The 20,398-nt window shown below is 44.5% G+C and overlaps 1 protein-coding gene across 3 annotated transcripts in view; it reads left to right on the top strand.

Annotated features, from left to right (window-relative positions):
• Nucleotides 1–20,398, top strand: part of POR (cytochrome p450 oxidoreductase) — a 624,051-nt gene that overhangs the window by 501,436 nt on the left and 102,217 nt on the right. For all 3 annotated transcript variants that reach the window (XM_085649617.1, XM_085649618.1, XM_085649616.1), the window contains 2 exons: nucleotides 2,882–3,063; nucleotides 4,652–4,801. In XM_085649617.1, the coding sequence (XP_085505743.1) occupies nucleotides 2,882–3,063; nucleotides 4,652–4,801 (332 nt within the window). The remainder of the gene's footprint in view (nucleotides 1–2,881; nucleotides 3,064–4,651; nucleotides 4,802–20,398) is intronic.

Raw genomic sequence — 20,398 nt, 5'->3', positions numbered from 1 at the left:
ACAGCCTCAAAACCTCTTAAGTGTGTCCTTCAGGGCAAACTGCCACTCTTTTGGAGGCAGTACCTCTTATTTGTAAGCCAGGGTGGCAGGCGATAACTTTGGAAAGGGAGTCTTACAGATCGTCCAGCTGGGTTAAGCCCTACAATTTTTTTATCACCCCCATCGCACCTTCCAATATCTTTCAAAACGGCTGACTGAGGACCACCTATTCTTCTTACAGAGGAAGTGCTAGCTCCCCAGACCAAGCAAGTGATATGCAGTGTGTGTGCATCAGAAGTATCCGGTAGTTATTACTCCTGCATATTTCTGGTGCTAAAAAAGGATGGAGGTCTTTGTCCTATTTTAGACCTTCGCCCTCTCAATGCCTTCCTGCAGGAGGACAAGTTCAAGATGCTCTCTCTGGCCCAAGTGTTTTCAGCCCTCGACCCAGCAGATTGGATGGTAGCATTGGACCTGCAGGATGCTTACTTTCTCATCCCCGTCCAGCAAGCCCACAGGAGCTATCTGCAGGTTGTGGTGGGGCAGAAGAATTTTAGTTCGCTCGCTAACTGTTCGCCTCACCAGTGCCCATTAGGTGTTCATGAAAGTGATGCCGGTGGTTGCAGCATGTCTTCAGTGATCAGGGGTTCCAGCCTTCCCCTAACTCGCCGGCTTGCTGTTGAGTGCAGGCTCGTTACAGACATTCGTAACCCACCTCCAGACTATGACAAACTGCTTAACATCGTTTGGTTTCACTATCAGCATGCTGAAGTACCATCTGACGCTCCCTTTCTTCCGAGCCATTCTGTACACTGCAGTGTTATGCATTCTCCCTGGGAACGGAGAGTTCAGCACATTTGACAATGATCTTGATGATTCAGCCTCTGTCCTGGATCTCAGTGAGGTTGTTTCTGAGGATGCTGGGTCTGCTGGCTTCCTGCATCCTGCAGGTTAAGCACACCAGATGGCATATGAAGGCTCTGCAATGGGATGTGAAGTTCCAGTGGTCAAAACATCAAAGGGACCTCACGTGACTATTGCATCCAGTTTTCGGAGTAAACTGCAAAAGACTTACAGTGGTGGTTGCTGGACCGTAATTGTGGCAATGGCAGACGCCTCTCCCTTACCCTCCCAGAGCTAAGAGTGGTGCTGGACGTCTCACTTCAGGGTTGGGGTGGCCACTTGGGAAATGTGAACACCAAAGACATCTGATCTCCAGCCGAGTCTTGGCTCTTCATCAGCCTTCTGAAGCTGTGGGCCATTCGCTTGGCATTGAATGTCTTCCTACCATCAAAGAGAGGTTGGTGCAGGTGCTCATGGACAACACCACAGCCATAGCTCAGAGGCGTTGTGGACCCTGTGTTAGGACACACTGTGCATCTGGAAATGACTAAAACACCAGGGAATTTTCTTGGCGGTACACCACCTGTCGCTATCTCTAAACTTCAGGGTGGATATACTTCGCTGCCGACACCTTGCGGGTCTAGAGTGGCACTTACAGCCGCAGGCGTTGTAAGATCTCTTACGCGAATGTGTAGAATCTTGGCCACTGCTGAATATGCAATGTCAGCACTCCTGCGTGTTGGAGTTTCCAAGGTGTCTCTCTTGCTCTCTCTCTCTGTCAAAGAAACAAGTTCGGCTTAGATTGAAACTCGGGACTCCTGAATGCCTTGATGCTGACAACCACTCCTGCTCAGGAACGGATGTGCCCAAGTCATCCAAGTTGTTTGGTTTGGGTACAGAAAGTAAGAAGTAAGAAGTCCAGACCACCATTGCCTGAGCTTCTGTCCTCTGTCCTCTGTTCAGGCTGTTCAGGCTACCACTTCAGGAAGCTCTTCTGTCACAGCAGCAGGGTAGGGTCCTGCGCAATCTTCACTGCCATGTTGGGAGATTGAGTAGGGAAAGCTAATTGCAGTCAACCTCCCTTCTGACGTTGTTGATGTTATCGTAGTGACTTGGTGGCCCCACGTTCCTCGAAAAAACCTGTATACACCTGCCTTTGTGGCAAAGTGGTGATTTAGTGCTGCAGTCAGCAGACTGACCCACCTCAAGCATTGCTATCCAGGGGATTGCTGTTTGTATTGTCCCTAACCCAGCAAGGACATGCTTTGGAGCTACCATTTTTTTGAAGCAGAAGGATCAGCCCCCATTTCTTTAAATCACCCGTTCTTATACGTATTTTTCAAGGTTTTGCAAGGTTTGTTTCTACCTGCTCCTTATCCTTTATCATTCCCTAGTGGAGCTTTAACTTGATCCTCACTGTACTCTATCTAACCCCAGATTCCTGATCAACCAGCCCATCTTCCCCGTTTTGTTAACTGGTGTCTGTTCCACCTAAAAAGGTCTCTAACATAGAGATCTGCACACTGATCAGATGCAGAGCCCAACAGCAAATTGACTTTGGACAACCAAGAAAGTAACTAGCGTCTGCACGCAAGAGGCGCCCATATGTAGTTTCATGCATCTCTTCCGGAGCAGAATGACATTTGCGTGGAGCTGCACAATGCCACCTACCAGCTTGCAGAGATACTGCTCAAAGTTTCCAGATTCAATCTCATTCCTGGATAATATTCAAAAGATGAGGAATCTGCAGTCATAGTATTCCCAGAAAGAGTGTTACCAACAATAAGTAACTTGTTCTTTTGGAACATGGTGCTGCTAATGCATTGTGACGTGTAAAGCTGTGAACATTTTTCTGTTTAATTATTTACTATAAGGTTTTACTTTGGAAGGAACATGGCTAGATGTATATAGCTCTTTAGGTGCCTTTTAGTTGTTTTGTGGCCGTTTTATTTCTTATTGTAGGGTTTAGCCTGTTCGTGATCACATCTGTTGATTCAGTAAAGCTGAGTAATGCAAGTTCAATAGTTGCTCTGTATATTAATCTTTACATCTCTTTCAGAGGAATCCAATAAGAAGCATCCTTTCCCCTGCCCCACCACTTACCGCACTGCCCTGACCTACTACCTGGACATCACCAATCCTCCACGCACTAACGTACTCTATGAGCTGGCACAATATGCAACTGACCCCAAGGAGCAAGAAAATCTTCGCAAAATGGCTTCTTCTGCTGCTGAAGGAAAGGTGAGTTCTTTTTCAGATTTAACCCCATATTTTCTGCTGATGAATTTCATAAAGATGAAATAAAAGGTTTGGTTTCGAGACTGAGAACAATGAAAGGTGACATACAGTAGCACTCAAAAGGGAAAGGATTATCATAAGTATTCATTATCAGGATAGAGGGAAGAAGCAATTCAGACTGGTTAAGGAAGTGCTTGGTCTCTAGACAGCAAGTTACCATAACAGCAGCAGATCATTATCTATAAGCAAGAAAAATGAATTGCCAAAACTGGCACCCCTACAACCAACACAATAGAAAGTGTTTTTATGAGAGCAGGTCAAATGAAGACTGTGTAAAAGCCACATCGAAGTGGTTCCCAAACAATGTGTTTTATAGTCTGGCTCTACTCATGTTCTAGCTTGATATTTATTAAATCTTTCTGTGTGTTGCAGTTGGTTTTCCAGTCTCAAGAAGGATGGTCTAGGGCTGCTACATATTTGCTATACTTGTGCAGTTTTAAACCTTTGACATTTACAAGCATTGCTGCTTTATTTCCGGAACGGTCTCCTAAATTATAAGCATGGCCACTGGAACTATGCAACAGCTGAAACCCAAACAATTTGGCAGAAATGACTAAATTATGCAGCACATTATGAAGCAACCAAAAGTAAATTATACAGCATAAGGTGACAAATTTTGCGGCAGTGTTTCAACATTCTAGCATTGAAACACCTTATTGATGTCTATCGAATAATTTGTCATCACTAGAACCAGTTTAACACTCACTACAGCAGTCAGCAACTGTAAGATTACCATTAAACCTTTGCAAAGTGTCTGCTACTTCACTTCACCACGTGTGATGCTTTTTTAGTAATGTTTGAAAGACGTGAGATAAAAACAAAATTGTTGGTCTGTATCATTTAATCTTCATTGTATAGTCATAAGTGTTAAAATAATTCCAGCTCTCTGCATGGATCCGAGAGCACTTTTCATAGCTTTATTGTCCATTGAAATATCACACATGGTATCAGTGTCCTCTGTCATTGTAATAGCCTAATTTGTTTCCAGGAAGTAAAATTACGAACAGCCCAATAAGCAGTTCAAATTCAGTGTTACTACATCTGATTTGCAAACAAAGGGGCGAAAGTATTTCAAATGTAGGAATTAATGCAGCCTGCTAGGCTTACATTAAAAACTGATTTAAAAAAACACCCTGTCTCTTTAAGATCCCAGGAACTTCTCCTACCCATGATGCATTCTATTGGCAGTTGCCTCTTAGAGTCAGTTCTTTTTCAGGATGAGCTGTGTATTGTATCGGTTTTCCAATGTCTAAGCTTACCCAACTAGGGAGGCCGGCTAGTCATTGATGACTTCAATGAAGATTGCTACAATGCAGAACTAGAACTACTAGTAAGACCTTTTCTTCTGCTAGTGGTAGGTCTTCTGTAATTATATGTCTTCATTAAATAGATGAGGTCTGAGTATGCACAGTGTGGCAACATTTGTGCTGTCAGCAAAGTGCAGCACGTTCGGAAGTGAAAGTGCATTATGATGTATAACTAATATGTGAAGTACAGTTTTTTAAAATATATTTTTAATGCTATTTTTTAGGCTTTGTACCTCAATTGGGTTGTTGAATCCAGAAGGAACATATTAGCAATACTTGAGGATGTACCATCTCTCCGGCCTCCTATTGATCATCTTTGTGAGTTGCTACCACGCCTCCAGGCCCGTTACTATTCTATTGCATCCTCCTCAAAGGTGAGTCCACAGAGATGCTCAAAACATTGGTACCGGAGGTGCTGCAGTACCCCCCTGTTAAACATGTAGGAGTAGAAATAGTAAATGAGCAATAGGATTTTTTTCTCCAACAGCATTTGATGTGTCTGAAGAACGGTCAAATGTTAGGCAGATTGGGACTAACTGCTGTCTGGTATTTTGACACAGAGCTGCCTTTGTTTTATTTCGGTGGCTGCAAAGTAGGGTAACTTTGTGTATTGAACTAAGTACCATTTCTACTGGGGTAGAGGATTGTGTGAAAAATAAGGTAATAACATGGCAGAGACTTTCTAATACATATATAAATAGAAATATCTCTTAAACTTGAAATATGATTGAACAAAGATTTCAGTAGGTTCAAAACAAAGCAAGACAAATTAATTAGGCTTTGGACGATGCAGACACAGTTAAAACTGCTGTGATTGATCATTTTTCCTTTTTGAGTATGTACTCTTTTCACAATCGCAAACCCACAACACACACTCTAACTTTTGTCATAAGAGTTGAATGTAGTATGTTATTGGAAAATAATGCCAATTACCTTACACATTACATGTTGACACTATTTTAAAGTGTTGTGTAAACAGTGAGAATGTGTTACTGTCCTTGTGCATTATAAGCTTGTGTTTCATTTGCTCCTCCAACATTGGATCTTTTATATGTTAATGTGCTTGAATAATTCCTCTGTATCAATCTGGGAAACCTCAGTAAATTAAATTAGCAGTGTACAGTGTAAAATATACAGCGTATTTTAGGGGTGACTTAAAAAAAGGAAGGTCTAGGCCTGGCATCAGGTTTATTTTGCCTTGGTGAAATACAAAACTGTACTGCAAGCTGCAGTGACAGGCCTAAGATCTGTTTTGCAGTGCTACTTCAATTTGTGGGTGCTGCTTCCCACTAGTAGCATTTAATTTACAGGGCCTGGGTACATGTACTACTAATTACTAGGGAATTAAGTTAGTTATATATGCCAATAAGGTCTAGGCAAACTTTAGCATGTTTTAGTGAGAGAGCACAACCACTTTACCACTGGTTAGGAGTAAAGTGCGCAGACTCCTAATGCCAACAAAAACAAGTACAGCAATAACAGTTGAGTGATCAGTGTTCAATATCACAATCAGTCTATAAGATGCAGGAACTGCTGGATAACACATTGATTTTAAGATCTAAACTAGAGACGCCTCCCATAAATCAGGTTGTTTATAGAAACAAGGTAACCCAATAGGCAATTGGTCAGGGACCTTGGGTGCGTATATAATTTCTAAAGACAGGGGTCCCTAGACAGTTTTGAATACTGTTGATAATAAATATAGGCTAAATAGGCACTGTATTCTTTGTCCAGCCGGACAAAATTTAATATTCAATAGATATATGACATAAAGTACACAGAAAAATTCAAGTGGGACACAGCCAGCGTCCTACTAACACAATTAGACAAACAACAATTAGGGAAGGGTTCAGGCAAGGGGGACGTGTCTGCATAACATTAAATATAGCAGACTTAAGTAACGTGCACAATAGACTTTCCAATATATTACATGCATATGGTATACAGATTGTCGACGGCGTTTCGATCCCTTGGAAAAAATAGGGGGATCATCTTCAGGACATTTAATTATTCATGCCTGTGTACATTCAGCAGTTGTTGCGGGTGGGAGCCGGTATGCGGGGCAGGAAGAACTGTTTCGGCCAGATCCTATCGATCCGAAACAAAAGACATTACATGTTGACCCTAAAACAGGCCATATTGTCATATCCCATCAACCAAGAGGAAATTGGATACCTCACACACTCCTGAGGTACCTGTGAAGAAGAGACTTTGCAACTTCACCCCTAAGAACCTCTTCTCCTATTCTTGCTACCAAACCTTTGTTTCCTACAAACTCTCCTATACACTCTCATAGACTCTCTCCAATACTTCCATACTCACCCTTACTACCACAGGATGAGGATGATCTAGGGGACGGGGGTGGACACATAAGGATCCTTTAGATGGCCCTGATGATAACACTACTCAACCACAAGATACATGGGAAGATTACAACAATCCCACAGATCCTCCAGACCTTCCTGATCTGGATGTATACCCATCTAGGCCATCCCCTCCGGATGACAATATAGGGTTTAGTCAGCTCATTGATAGGGCTGTGCAATATCATGGGGTTGAACTACATTCAGACCCCTTGGATGAAGATTTCCTTCTAGATACATTTGCTCAATCACAAAAATCAATACATACATTACCCATGCTTAAAGGTGTCATTACACATGCACCAGACATATTTAAAGACCCTGTCAGGAACAAGATTCTCAATCTTCGGATTGATAAAAAGTATAAACCGGCCCCAAACGATCCAATTTACATTAAAGGACAACTCCCTTTAGATTCTTTGGTAGTCTAAAAATGCAAGAAAATATACATTTGCTCAATCACAAAAATCAATACATACATTACCCATGCTTAAAGGTGTCATTACACATGCACCAGACATATTTAAAGACCCTGTCAGGAACAAGATTCTCAATCTTCGGATTGATAAAAAGTATAAACCGGCCCCAAACGATCCAATTTACATTAAAGGACAACTCCCTTTAGATTCTTTGGTAGTCTAAAATGCAAGAAAATGTGCTAATTCCCAAACCTCTGGCGATTCTCCACCTCCAGACAGAGTCTAAACTGCTAGATGCATCAGGCAAACGAGTTGCCTCCCAAGCAGCCAACAACTGGAGAATAGGTAATGCACAAGCACTGCTTGCCAGATATGACAAGGCTCACTACGATGAGCTTGAAGATCTTATTCAACATTTACCTGACCAATACAAAGCCAAGGCAAATGATCTGGTCCAAGAGGGCAAGTTAATTACAAATGCATCCATCAAATGTGCCCTCAGTGCAGCAGACACTGCCTCTAGAGCTATCAACACCAGTGTCTTACTTTGCAGACATGCATGGATGCACATTTCTTGTTTTAAACAAGAAGTGCAAACAACTATCTTAAATCAGCCGTTCGATCAAGAACACCTCTTTCGCCCAGCTGTGGATACAGCTTTGGAGAAAATGAAAAAAGACACAGACACTGCAAAATCCATGGGAACATTACAAACCCAAACACCACGGGGTTCCTTCCGTCGCTCCTTTTATAGGGGCACATCCAAAAACATTACCACTGACACTAATTCCTCCTCCTACAAAAGTCCCATACAAACATCCCCCAACAAGGGATATTTTAGAGGTGGGTAAAGAGGAAATAACAAGGGTAGAGGCCGAGGTAACAACAACGAAACTCCGGTCGGAGGAGGACTCTCAGAGTTCCTACCTGTCTGGAACTCTGAGAGTCAAACCAGTCAGTACAGCCAGTATGCAAACCCTCATAAAAAAAATTAAGCCCCAACACTCACCACCAGCTCAAAGTGTCTATGCAGCTAATAGGAATGATGGCCTCTTGCATTTTCATAGTACCTCATGCAAGACTCCAGATGTGCCCTTTACAAGAATGTTTATCACGTCATTGGAACCAGGCTCAAGGTCAACTTTCAGATCTGGTGTTGGTGGACAGCCACACACATCGCTTTCTGCAGTGGTGGAACACACAAAACTTTTCCAGAGGGCGGACGTTCCTAGACCAAGTGCCACAGATAGTGCTATCAGCGGATGCATCATTCACCGGCTGCGGAGCCCATTTCTTAAATCATACAATTCAGGGCAGGTGGACCCCTCAACAAAAAATGCTCCTCATCAATCACCTGGAGTTACTGGCAATCATTCTAGCATTAAAATAATTCCAAACATATCTCATCAACAAAACTGTCCTTGTCCGCACAGGCAATATGACAGCAATGTATTATATACAAAAACAAGGAGGAACACATTCTTTGCAGCTTTCTCAACTATGGCAAAGCATATGGAAATGGGCCATCCCACAAAAGATATACCTTCTAGCAGAACATCTTCCAGGGGTACACAATCAGATTGCGGATCTGCTCAGTCGTCAGACACAGCACATCCACGAATGGGAACTTCATCCACAAGTTCTTCATCTGTTTTTTCAGATGTGGGGCCACCTAGACATAGATCTGTTTGCCACAAACGCAAAATGCCCAACCTTTGCCGCCAGGTATCCACACCCATTGTCTAAGGGCAATGCAATATGGATGAACTGGTCAGGCAGATTTATGTACGCTTTTCCCCCACTCCCGCTCATTCCATTGGTAGTGCGCAAGCTCAAACAACAGTCTCTCAAGATGATCCTGGTTCCTCCAACATGGGCCCGACAACCATGGATCACAACACTCCTGGAACTCTCAGTAGTTCCACACCAAAAACTACAACTCTCCCCAGAGCTTCTTACATAGAACCATGGAGAGATAAGGCATCCAGGTCAACTAAACCTAGCAATCTGGCTCCTGAAGTCCTAGAGTTCGGTTACCTCAACCTCCCACCGGACTGTATGAACATTATTAAAGAAACTAGACACCCTACTACTGGAGCTTGCTATGCAGCCAAATGGAAAAGATTTGTCATTTACTGCAATAACAACAAAATTGACCCACTAGATGCTTCAATTCAAAACATTATTTGCTATTTACTGCATCTACAAAGATGTAATCTGGCATACACATCCATAAGACTACATCTTGCTGCCCTTGTCGCTTACCTACAAAACAGACAACATTTGTCATTGTATAGGGTGCCTGCCATCAAAGCGTTTATGGAAGGCCTTAAAAGGCTAATTCCTTCCACAATCCCACCGTCTCCAGTGTAGAATTTAAACATTGTCCTTACCTAGGCTCATGGGTCCTCCATTTGAACCTCTACACCAATGCGAACTGCAGTTACTTACATGGAAAGTAGCTTTCCTTCTTGCAATCACCACTCAGAAGAATAAGTGAGATCCAGGCTTTAACCATACAAGAACAATTCTTACAAATACATCATAACAAAATGGTTCTTAGACCAAGTCCGAAATTCCTTCCCAAAGTAATCTCTGCTTTCCATCTTGATCTGTGTAATTACCTGTTTTTTCCCCAAAACCAGATTCTGTAGCAGAGAGAGCCCTTCACTCACTTGATGTCAAAAGAGCTATACTTTATTGCATTGACAGAACTAAACATTTTAGAAACACAAACCAACTGTTTGTAGCTTTCTCTCCACCTCATAAAGGGAACCCCATCTCCAAAGCTGGAATTGCCAGGTGGATAGTCAAATGTATTCAAATATGCTACCACAAAGCAAAACGCACATTAGCAATTCCCCTTAGAGCGCACTCAACACGCCAACTAGGGGCTTCCATGGCATTCTTAGGAAACATTCCCTTAGATGACATTTGTAAAGCAGCAACATGGTCCACGCCACACACCTTCACCAAACACTATTGTGTAGATGTGCAGGCAAAACAACAAGCTTCTGTGGGCAAGGCCGTTCTTAAAACACTTTTTCAGACAACTGCAACAGATACAGGTGACCACCGTTAAGGGAGAGCACTGCAATACAGTCTATACACAAGTATGTGTTCTGCAGCTCATATGCTTCGAACGGAAAATGCTACTTGCTAGTATGCATCTGTTATTGGCATGTAGAGCTGCAGAATCACATACGCCCACCCGCCTCCCCGGTACCTCTAGCTGTTCCAGGGTTATCTTACTTAGATACATTACACATGGACATCTTTTCTGTTTTCTTACAAACTCCATCATTTCCCTTCATGGCAAAAAACAATCTAAGGATGCAGTCGATGCCCATGCGCAGTATCGTCCAAAGGAGGAGTCACCTATCTCGTGACTACAAAGACTTCTTCCAAGACAACAACAAAGTGCAAAATCCGAGCCCAACAACAGAAGGCGATTTATGCACAAGTATGTGATTCTGCAGCTCTGCATGCCAAGAACAGATGCATACTGGTAAGTAGCATTTTCCTTTTCAATATTGCAGTTGTTCACCTGAAGCAACACAAATTTTCTGCAAAGACCAAAAACGACACACAATATGTTTTATTAACAAAATACCTATGTTTAAAACAGCTGGTAATTATTTGCAACTGGCTAGCTTGATTTTTATTTTTTTATTTTTTATTTTTTTTTGCTTTTACCTGCAATGGGCTAAATGTGTCCTGGGCCGAAAAAGTCTTTTTTTCACTTGTCAAAAAAATAGGCTGCGCAGCTGTTGACAATAGGGAGGAACACGCAGTTCATCATGAAAGTGCTCCCATTTTCCCATGGCACCGCTGCCCCTCCCTCTTCTTGGCACTAGTGCTCCTCCATCTTCATGCACTTCTGCTCGCATTTGCTCCACATTCTGCTGCTCCCCTGTTTCATCTCATCGCACTCCACCCCACTCCAGTCTTCCCTACTTCATCCCACGTCATTCTACACCACCTACCCCATCTATCTTACTCCAATCTACCTCCATCTACCCATTTCCAATCTACCCCACTTGCAATCTACCTTACTCAATATACCCCAATCCACCCCTCTCCAATCTACCCTACTCCACCTTACTTCAATCTGCCCAAATCAACTCCAATCTACCCTACTCAATCCCCCTGACTCCAGTCCATCCCCATCTGTCCAACTCCAATCTTCCCCACTCCAGTCTACCCCACTAAAATCTACACCATTTCATTCTACACCAATCTACCCCACACAAACTACTCCAGTCAAACCAAACTGCCCCATTCCAGTGTACCCCACTCTGCTCCAATCTACTCTACCCTAATCTGCCCCACTCCAATTTACCCCATCCCAATTTACCCCAATTTACCCCAATATACCCCACTTCAATCTATCCCACTCCATTCTATCCCACTCCATGTACCCTACTCAGTCTACCTCACCCCAGCCTACTCACCCAACCTTCCCCATTCTACCCCACTCCAGTCTACCCCATCCAATCTAACCCACTCTAGTATTCTCCAGTCTACCCCAATCCAATCTACCTCAGTTTACCCGAGACCAATCTTACCCCACCCCAATCTTACCCATTCCCAATCTACCCAACCTAACTTAATCTACCCACCCCAATCTACCCCACACAAATTTACCCCACATCAATGTACCACACCACAATCTGCCTCAGTTTGTCACAATTTACACCACCCCAATCTGCCCCATTAACCTCAGTCCAATCTACCCCACCCAATCAACCCCATTCCAGTCTATCCCTCTCCAGTCTCCCTCTATCGACCCCACTCCAATCTATCCCACTCTAATTTACCCCATTAAAATCTTCACCACTAAATTCAATACCAATTTACACCACTCCAGTCTACCTACACCAATCTGCCCCACTCATACTACTTAAGTCTACCCAAACTACCCCACTCTAATCTGCCCCCTCAGGTCTACCACAATATGCCCCAGACTACCCCACTCCAATCTACCCCACGCCAGTTTACCTCAATTTACCACACTCCAATCTAACCAACTCCAATTTACCGCACTCTAATCTACTGCACTCTAATCTACCCTCCGCTTACCCCAGTCTACTTCACCTCTGTCTAGCCCAATCTACCCCACCCAAATCTACCACACTCCAGTCTACCCCACTCCTACTACAGTCGAGCCAATCTGCCCCACTCTAATCAATATCAACCTACCCCACTGCAATCTACCCCAATCCAATATACCTCCCTCTACCCCACTCCAATGATAACCCCACCCTAATCTACCCCTACCCAATCTACCCCAACCAACCTACCCCAATCTACCAACCCAAAACTACCCCACACCAATCTACCACAATCTGCCCACTCCAATCTACTTCACCAAGCATCCGTCAGAAGAACAAGTTAATTACCTTCGACAATGTTCTTTCTGGTGAATATGGCCTCCTTTCCACCTAAAAAGGTTCCAATCTATAGATCTGCATAATGGTCATTCCAATTGCTGATGGGCTCAGTGTCTATGGGCATGGGCATGCCTATGACAGGAATTGACATCAGTTCTTATATGAAGACACACCTGCCATTTCAGGAGAGGAAAAAGTCTGTGTAAAGCCACACCGTACCACCTACCGGCACGCAGAAGTTCTACTTTTCCTAATCCAGTCTGGCACCTTGGGAATATTCACAAGGTGAGGAATCTGCAGTTGATGCAGTATTGACCAGAAAGAGCCTCAAGGAATATAACTAACTTGTTCATCCTATTCAGTGTGCCATGTGTTCCCCAGTCTTAGATCTTTCATATATTTGCAGGCTTGAATCATTCCTCGTTATCAGACTGGGAATCCCTAGTAATCTTAGATGGCAGTAAAGGTTATTAACATGGCTATAGGCCTCAGCAACAGTTCACCTAAATTGCAGCAATCCAAACTTCTGCCGGTGAGGTGAAAGTGCTGAGCTCTCCTCGGCCCTCTAGAAGCTACAGTAGCTCAGATTTCTACTGCATATCTTGCGTGAGGGTTGTCTTGGAAAAGGGCTCTGCTCTAACCTGTTTGACCTTACCTTGGACTCTTTCTAATCTTTATTTCGTCATCCCTGGATTTCTGCCAGACTTATCTTCAGCTGGCAACACAATTTGCGTTGTTTTAGAAAGTTTCTGAGATTTTCACCTCAAGACTGGCCCAAGGGGAGATAACCTGGTGTGAAAATATTTAACTGAATCCAGCTCTTCTGACATCATCATTTTACTGCCCAAGTCATCAACAAACACTATTCCACCATAAACAAGAAAGGCCCTGCCGATGACCACCATCCCCTTCGACTTTTTTCTACAAGTAAGATCTACCATATGCAGAATGCTTAATGATAATGGTACAATTAAAGACCATCCAAAAGAGAGTGACAGAATGCACACCGATTTTTTTCAAAAGTTAATCAATGTTGCATTTGTTCTCGTGCTGGCCCAAAATCGTGGTCTGCCCAAAGCCACGTACTTGTGAGAAACACTAGAAATAATGGGGCAACCTCTCACCCCATTTCCGGACACACAGCGATATGTGCATACCAATAATGCAGCATGTTAAACCAAGTTTGTTCCAAAATGTATTCAAAGTTCATGAAAGTTATTCACGGTGTCCAGGATTTATCTATAGTCACTTGTGAGACATCTTACTGTCATCACTGTAACCTCAAACGCTACAGACATGCCGAGGGAGATAGAAGGGAGACCTGGACATTAATAAATTTGTGGCGGTTTATGGTCACGATTAGTGGGAAAACGTGGATATGTGAATGGGTTACGAGATAATCACTCATAATGTTTAAACATGTACAAAAAAAATCGATTTGGGAAGTTTTTGTATTGAAACATTGTTTTTTAACTGTAGATTACCCCTGACGAAGGGCCATGGTAAAGCCCGAAATGCATTGGGTTATCGTGATGAACTAATGAAGATTACTTACATGCACTCCTAGCTGCTGATTAAGGCCTCTGCATGTCTGTAGCGTTTGAGGTTACAGTGATGAAAGTAAGATGTCTCACAAGTCACTATGGATAATTCCTGGACACTGTGAATAACTTTGATGAACTTTGAATACATTTTGGAACAAACTTGGTTTAACGTGCTGCATTATTGGTATGCACATATCGCTGTGCGTCCGGAAATGGGGTGAGAGGTTGTCCCATTATTTCTAGTGTTACAATCAAAGACAATAACAGGCATCCATAACCTCTGTTGATGACCCTATTGATTGCAACAATGCATTCACTATCGACAGCAGTGGCCACTGTGTCGATGACTCAAGTCACCAGCAATAGTGAGCTCACCACCAGTGGCAATAACCATCTTGTTGACAAGAAGAATACATTCACAGCGTTTACCTTTCCTGCTGTCGCTGCTGAAGGTTTCTGCACACCCTCCGGTGCAGATACTGGAGTTGGAACTGAAGGCTAACGCCAGCATCCAAGAGCAAACATCTGACGGACCCTTTAGTCCTACTCGGTTAGATGTACTCTTTGGGCCTGTATAAGAAGAGGAACCTTATAAAGAGGAATATAAACAGGATTAAGAATATCAACCTTTGACTTTAAGAGGGAAGGACAGCTCTAGCAGCTATGACCAACCTTACCTACGAAGTCCCTACAGGAACCACCAAATAATGCACGTGCCTGTGACATTTATGACCACATTCCAGCCGATGCTGGACTTGTTTCAAAGTTACCACATTCTCTACCAATGCTGCCTCCTCCTCCTTGGGTGGCAGACCCCTCCCAAGTACTGCCCCCTCCATAGGGGATAACTGCCTAATTGGACGATGCACTGCAAAATATTAAGACAAACATGGCATGCTCCCTGGGAGCTTTACTGTAGAGATGTCCCACTTCCTCTTCTGTTCGCTGCTCAAGGAAATCTCAACCCTACAGAGGTGGGTTCTCTGTGTTTTACTGCAGCCTCTGCACTGTTCTCTGTCTAAATAATAGCCTTGATCATACCCCGATTGTCTTAGTATGGTCTTACCCGGCCCCTGTATTTAGTCAGGGAAAACGGGAGCATCCCAGCCACACTCCCAGGACAGACAGAAGAGAGCTTGACATTCACCAGCTGCCCTAAGACCATTGTACAGTTAGGGAAAGCATCTTGGCTTTTGCACACACTTGGGACACAGTCACTTCAAATCGCTGGATACTTCAGATTTTACAGTCTACTCATACTCTGGAGTGTATACAGAAACCACACAAAATTTAACATCTGTATTTGAGGGAGCTACAGCAACAGATTGTTCCCACCTATTAAAAGGAGCCACAGAGAAGGTCCCAAGGAACCAGAGTAATCAAGGATTTGACTCTATATGTTTTCTGGTCGAGAAAAGAATAGGATACTGGACCTTTGGAATTTGAAAAAGTTCCAGAAGAAACAATCCTGTATTTTAACAGTAGGAAGCTGCCTCTCTATGTAGTGGACCGAAATAAGTTACACTGTGTAGAAAGGTCAGGCAACCCTCATTGGTTTACGGAGGCAGAAATGAGAACACTGAATGCTCTCTTTTGTAGTAGTGTGAGCGAGTAGTGTAGGCTTATCAGAGGGTAGTGCTAAGCATTTGTTGTACTCAAGAGGCAATACAATTAGACGTACACTCAGAATAAATCCGAGACCAATTTAGAAAAATAACTTTATCAGGTAAGTACTTTTTAAAATATTGAATTTCACAGGTGAGTAAAATATGCACTTGAATGTGTTTTTACGCATAATGCTTTCCTACGGGAGAAAAAGGCATATACGGTATACAGGTACTTGAAGTAGGTTTCTGGGGGTCCCGTTTTGGACTTAAGGTGGTTTGGGGAAGGTGGGGGTTAGAGGTAAGATCCAAAGTACTGCCAGCAGTTAGTTTACCTGCCCTGGGGCATCCAGGTGCAGAGATGCTGATTGTGTTGGTAGCCTCATGCATTACACTGAAGGGGGTAGCGGGAGGGGGCGCACCTAAAATCAGGCTGCACAGGGAGACTTGGGGCCAAGTCCCGGCGCTCCCAACATGGGGCTCAGTTCACAAGGGTCCTGGGAGCAAAGCAGCATAGTCTTTTCTCGGTACCCAGGACTGAGGCACTCTGGTGCAGATGGGTTTGGTCAGCTGGGCTGGTGCATCACAAGGCCTGGCGGGTGTCGTTGCCGGTTGAGGGTGCAACATTCAGGACAGCTGGGTCACTCTGGATCTGGGTCTCTGCAGAGCTGACGTCCCTCCACGGCTTATCAGTCTCTGTGCTGTTGTAGTCCTGACTGGATTTAAACAGGCCTTGGTTGCTGCAAGGGGTCCCGTATCCCAGTTACAGTTGCTGTGTGGCTCCGGTGGGTCCTGGAATCTTCTCACTTGGTGAGATCATCGATCTGATCTTCTCTGTCTGGGGGAAGCCTAGGTTGCATATCTAAGGTGGCAGAAGCCTTTGAAGCCTCCTTCCTTGATATGCTGATTATTAGCCATCCTGCTTGGAGGAGGTGACAACTCCTCTTGCTGGAGCAGGCATTGTTTCTTCCCTCAGAGAGCATATGCTCTCACCTGCAGGGCGTCAGAAACCTGTCTGTTGTGGCAGGCTGGTCTACACCAGTCAGCCAACACACTAGTTGTTTGTAGGTTTTTAAGGGGTACCTCTAAAGTTCCTTCAGAGTGCATATATTAATAAATCTGCCACTGGAATCGGTGTGATCTTATTAATACAAGATGTTTTATACCAAACATCTTTAGTTTAAGTAAAGCCGTCATGTTGCTGGGGAACTCGTGATCACCAGTGCCCAGTACTTATGCTCAAGATAGCTTCCCTGTTCACGGGCAATGTCTAAGAACCGACTTTGGCATCGAAAAGGCATACCTGTTCATGTAGATATGTCCTCACCTGTAATATAATGCACCTTGCCTTACGGCTGTAAGTCCTGCAACAGGGGTGACTTACGTATGTTACATGGAGTGTCTGCAGGCATGCCACACAGTAGGTGTGCCATGTTGTGTCTTCACTTTTCTCCGTACCATGTCACGCAGCCTGCAATGGCAGTTTGCATGAGCGTGGTGAAGGGTTCATTGGGATTGCGCAATGTATGCTGCAGCCCTTAGGGACCCTCCTTAGTACCCATGCCCTAGGTACCTGGATTACCATCTACTAGGAACTTACTGGGGTGCTAAAGGTGTGTTCGAGGCATGTGAGCTGTAGATCACATGGTTTGCATACTCCTGCCATCTAGTGTTGGGTCCAGATGATTGCAAGTTATTTTTCTTCGAAGAATTCTTTCCAGCCACGAGGTAAGGTGACTCCACCTTTCGGTGATATGGGCATCAACTCCATTGTTAGACTGTTTTCACTCAGAAGGTGAGAATGGTGTTAGTGAGTGTAGAATAGAGATGTCCATTCCCCTTCCCCCAAATAAGTAGTGACTTCCCCACACTTCCCTCCGACTATTCCACACCTATCGGAGGAAGACTTCAACACTTTCTCCCTATTTGGGAATCAATAACAACCGACAAATGGGTGATTGAAATTATACAACATGGTTATTGCCTTGAGCTTGCCAACAACCCTCCAAACATTCCACCTCGATATCACAAATGTTCGAGGCATATGAGCTGCAGATCACACACTTAGGATAGTAGATCGCCATCTGGTGTTGGGCTCGGATGCTTGCAGGTTGTTGTTGTCTTCGGAAGAAGTCTTTGGTCACAAGATAGGTGACTCCTCCCTTGGACTACAGTGCGCATAGGCATCCACTCCATCCTCAGATTGTTTTTTTCCGCCACTGGGTTCGGATGTAACTTTTCCAACTCCGGTTGAAAATCTCAAATACAAGCTTTTCAAAGCGAAAAAACGTATACAACTACATCGAAGTACCTTCACTCGACATCAAATTCATCGGCTCGATTCCGGACGTCGACGCGGGCTGCTGGGCCTATCCATGCCGTGAGGCCTACGGCTCATGGAAAGGACGCCGTTTAAAAAATGCCCCCAGTGTGGAGCAAAATTTCCACACAGTGACCATCACAAAGTCTCCAACCTGTGCCTATCACCGGAACACGACGAAGCCAGCTGTCCAGCCTGCGCATTTCGATCCAAAAAGACCATTCGGGATCGAAGAGCTCGACGCCATATCATGGCACACAGATCAGCCCCGGAACCAGTAAACATCTTGGATGAGGGTCCCGATGTCCCGGAAGAGGATTCCGAGGAACTTCAAATCATCTCAGAAGCAGACGACTCAGACGACCCCATTACTCCGGGGCAACACATGAGTACCACTGCCCCTGCCCCAACCCCTCCAAAAACAAAGGCATTAGTCAAGACTTCGCCAGCTGGCCTCAGTCGAGACCGAAAACATCCTTCAGAAGCCCCGCCTCCGGGCTCGGCTCCGAAGAGACATAAGCCTTCCGGTGGCTCGGGCATGAGTAAGCCGCATGTCATTGTACCCCCGGCACCTTCGGCACCAAAGACAAAAGACCTCTCGGCACCAAAATCGGATCCGACACCTTCGGCACCGAAAACATCGAGGCCCATAGATAAACCGCCACCGAAAGTTCCCAAGCCGAAAGACTCAACTTCGGCACCGAAACCTTCATCGGCACCGAAACCACCGGCTAAGGGCTATAATACACCTCCTAAAGCCAAAGACTCTACCAATCAACCAAAACCTCGATCGGAACCCCAAAAATCGGCGCCAAAATCTGTTCCTGAAGAACAAGAACTTTTCCATCCAGATCCAACACAAAAAAGGATCTATATTAATCCAAAGACTGGACATGTCACTGCAGTGCCATGTAAGAAACGGAAACTGGACACAACACCTGCCCCAGTTCCTATAAAAAAGGAGGACTCGGCAAAATCACCTATTCCTCCTTCCTCTCCCATACGACCTTCTACCCCACCCCCTCTGCCTACACCACCCTTACCTCTACCATCTCCATCACATACACCACCTCCACAGGATGATGATGACGACCTAGGGGAAGGGGGTGATCCTTATAATACTAATGAGCCGTTCACGGATACAGATACCGCACCATTGGATGATTGGGCATACCCTCTACCAGATATACCTGACCCTACACCATATCCCTCCAAACCATCACCTCCAGATGACCACCTGGGGTTTGGACAACTAGTAAACAGAGCAGCACTTTACCATGGCGTCACCATGCACTCTGATGCACCAGAGGAAGACTTCCTCTTAGACACTTTTGAACAGTCTCAGAAGTCGGTACAAATTTTACCTATGCTTAAAGGGGTGATAAAACACGCCACAGAAGTATTTAAAGACCCGTCCGTGCCAGGGTGCTTAACCCAAGAATTGAGAAAAAATATAGACCTGCCCCAGAAGATCCTTGTTACATCAAAGGACAGCTCCCTCTGGATTCTTTGGTCGTTTCCAACGCAAGGAAACGCGCCAACTCCCAAACCACGGGATTCCCCACCCCCTGACAAAGAATCCAAACTATTAGAAGCCTCGGGCAAACGAGTAGCAGCACAAGATGCTAATCATTGGCGTATTGCCAACACCCAAGCCCTATTAGCACGCTACGATAGGGCTCACTACGATCAGTTGGAGAATCTGCTACAACACCTGCCAGACCAATACAAGACCCAGGCAAATGACCTTATACAAGAGGGAAAACTTATCTCAAATGCGCCAATTAAATGTGCACTTGATGCAGCAGACGCCGCCTCTTGACCACTAAACACAAGTGTACTCCTTAGACGCCATGCCTGGCTACGCATTTCATTCTTTAAGCCAGAAGTACAAAGTACCATACTTAGCCAACCTTTTAACCAAGAACAGCTGTTTGGGCCAGCAGTTGACACTGCACTTGAAAAAATGAAAAAAGACACCGAGACTGCTAAGTCCATGGGAGCATTGCAGTCTCCACAACCACGCGGCTCCTTTCGATGCTCCTTCTACAGAGGAGCCTCCAAGAATATGGGAGCAGACACCTCCTCTACGTTCAAAACCTCTACACAAACATCCCCTAGTAGAGGATATTTTAGAGGAGGTTATAGAGGAAACAACAACAAGGGACGAGGTCGAGGCAATACCAACACTCGTACCTCCCCCACCACAAAACAGTGACTTAACTCCACTCCCCCCAGACCATTCCACTCCAGTCGGGGGAAGACTCAAACAGTTCCTACCTGTCTGGAACTCCATCACAACAGACAAGTTGGTAAGACAAATTATCC

This window comes from Triturus cristatus, chromosome 3_2 (genome assembly GCF_964204655.1).
Source record: "Triturus cristatus chromosome 3_2, aTriCri1.1, whole genome shotgun sequence".
NCBI lineage: Eukaryota > Metazoa > Chordata > Amphibia > Caudata > Salamandridae > Triturus > Triturus cristatus.
Note: the sequence above shows the minus strand (reverse complement) of the source record. Positions and strands in the feature narration are given on the sequence as shown.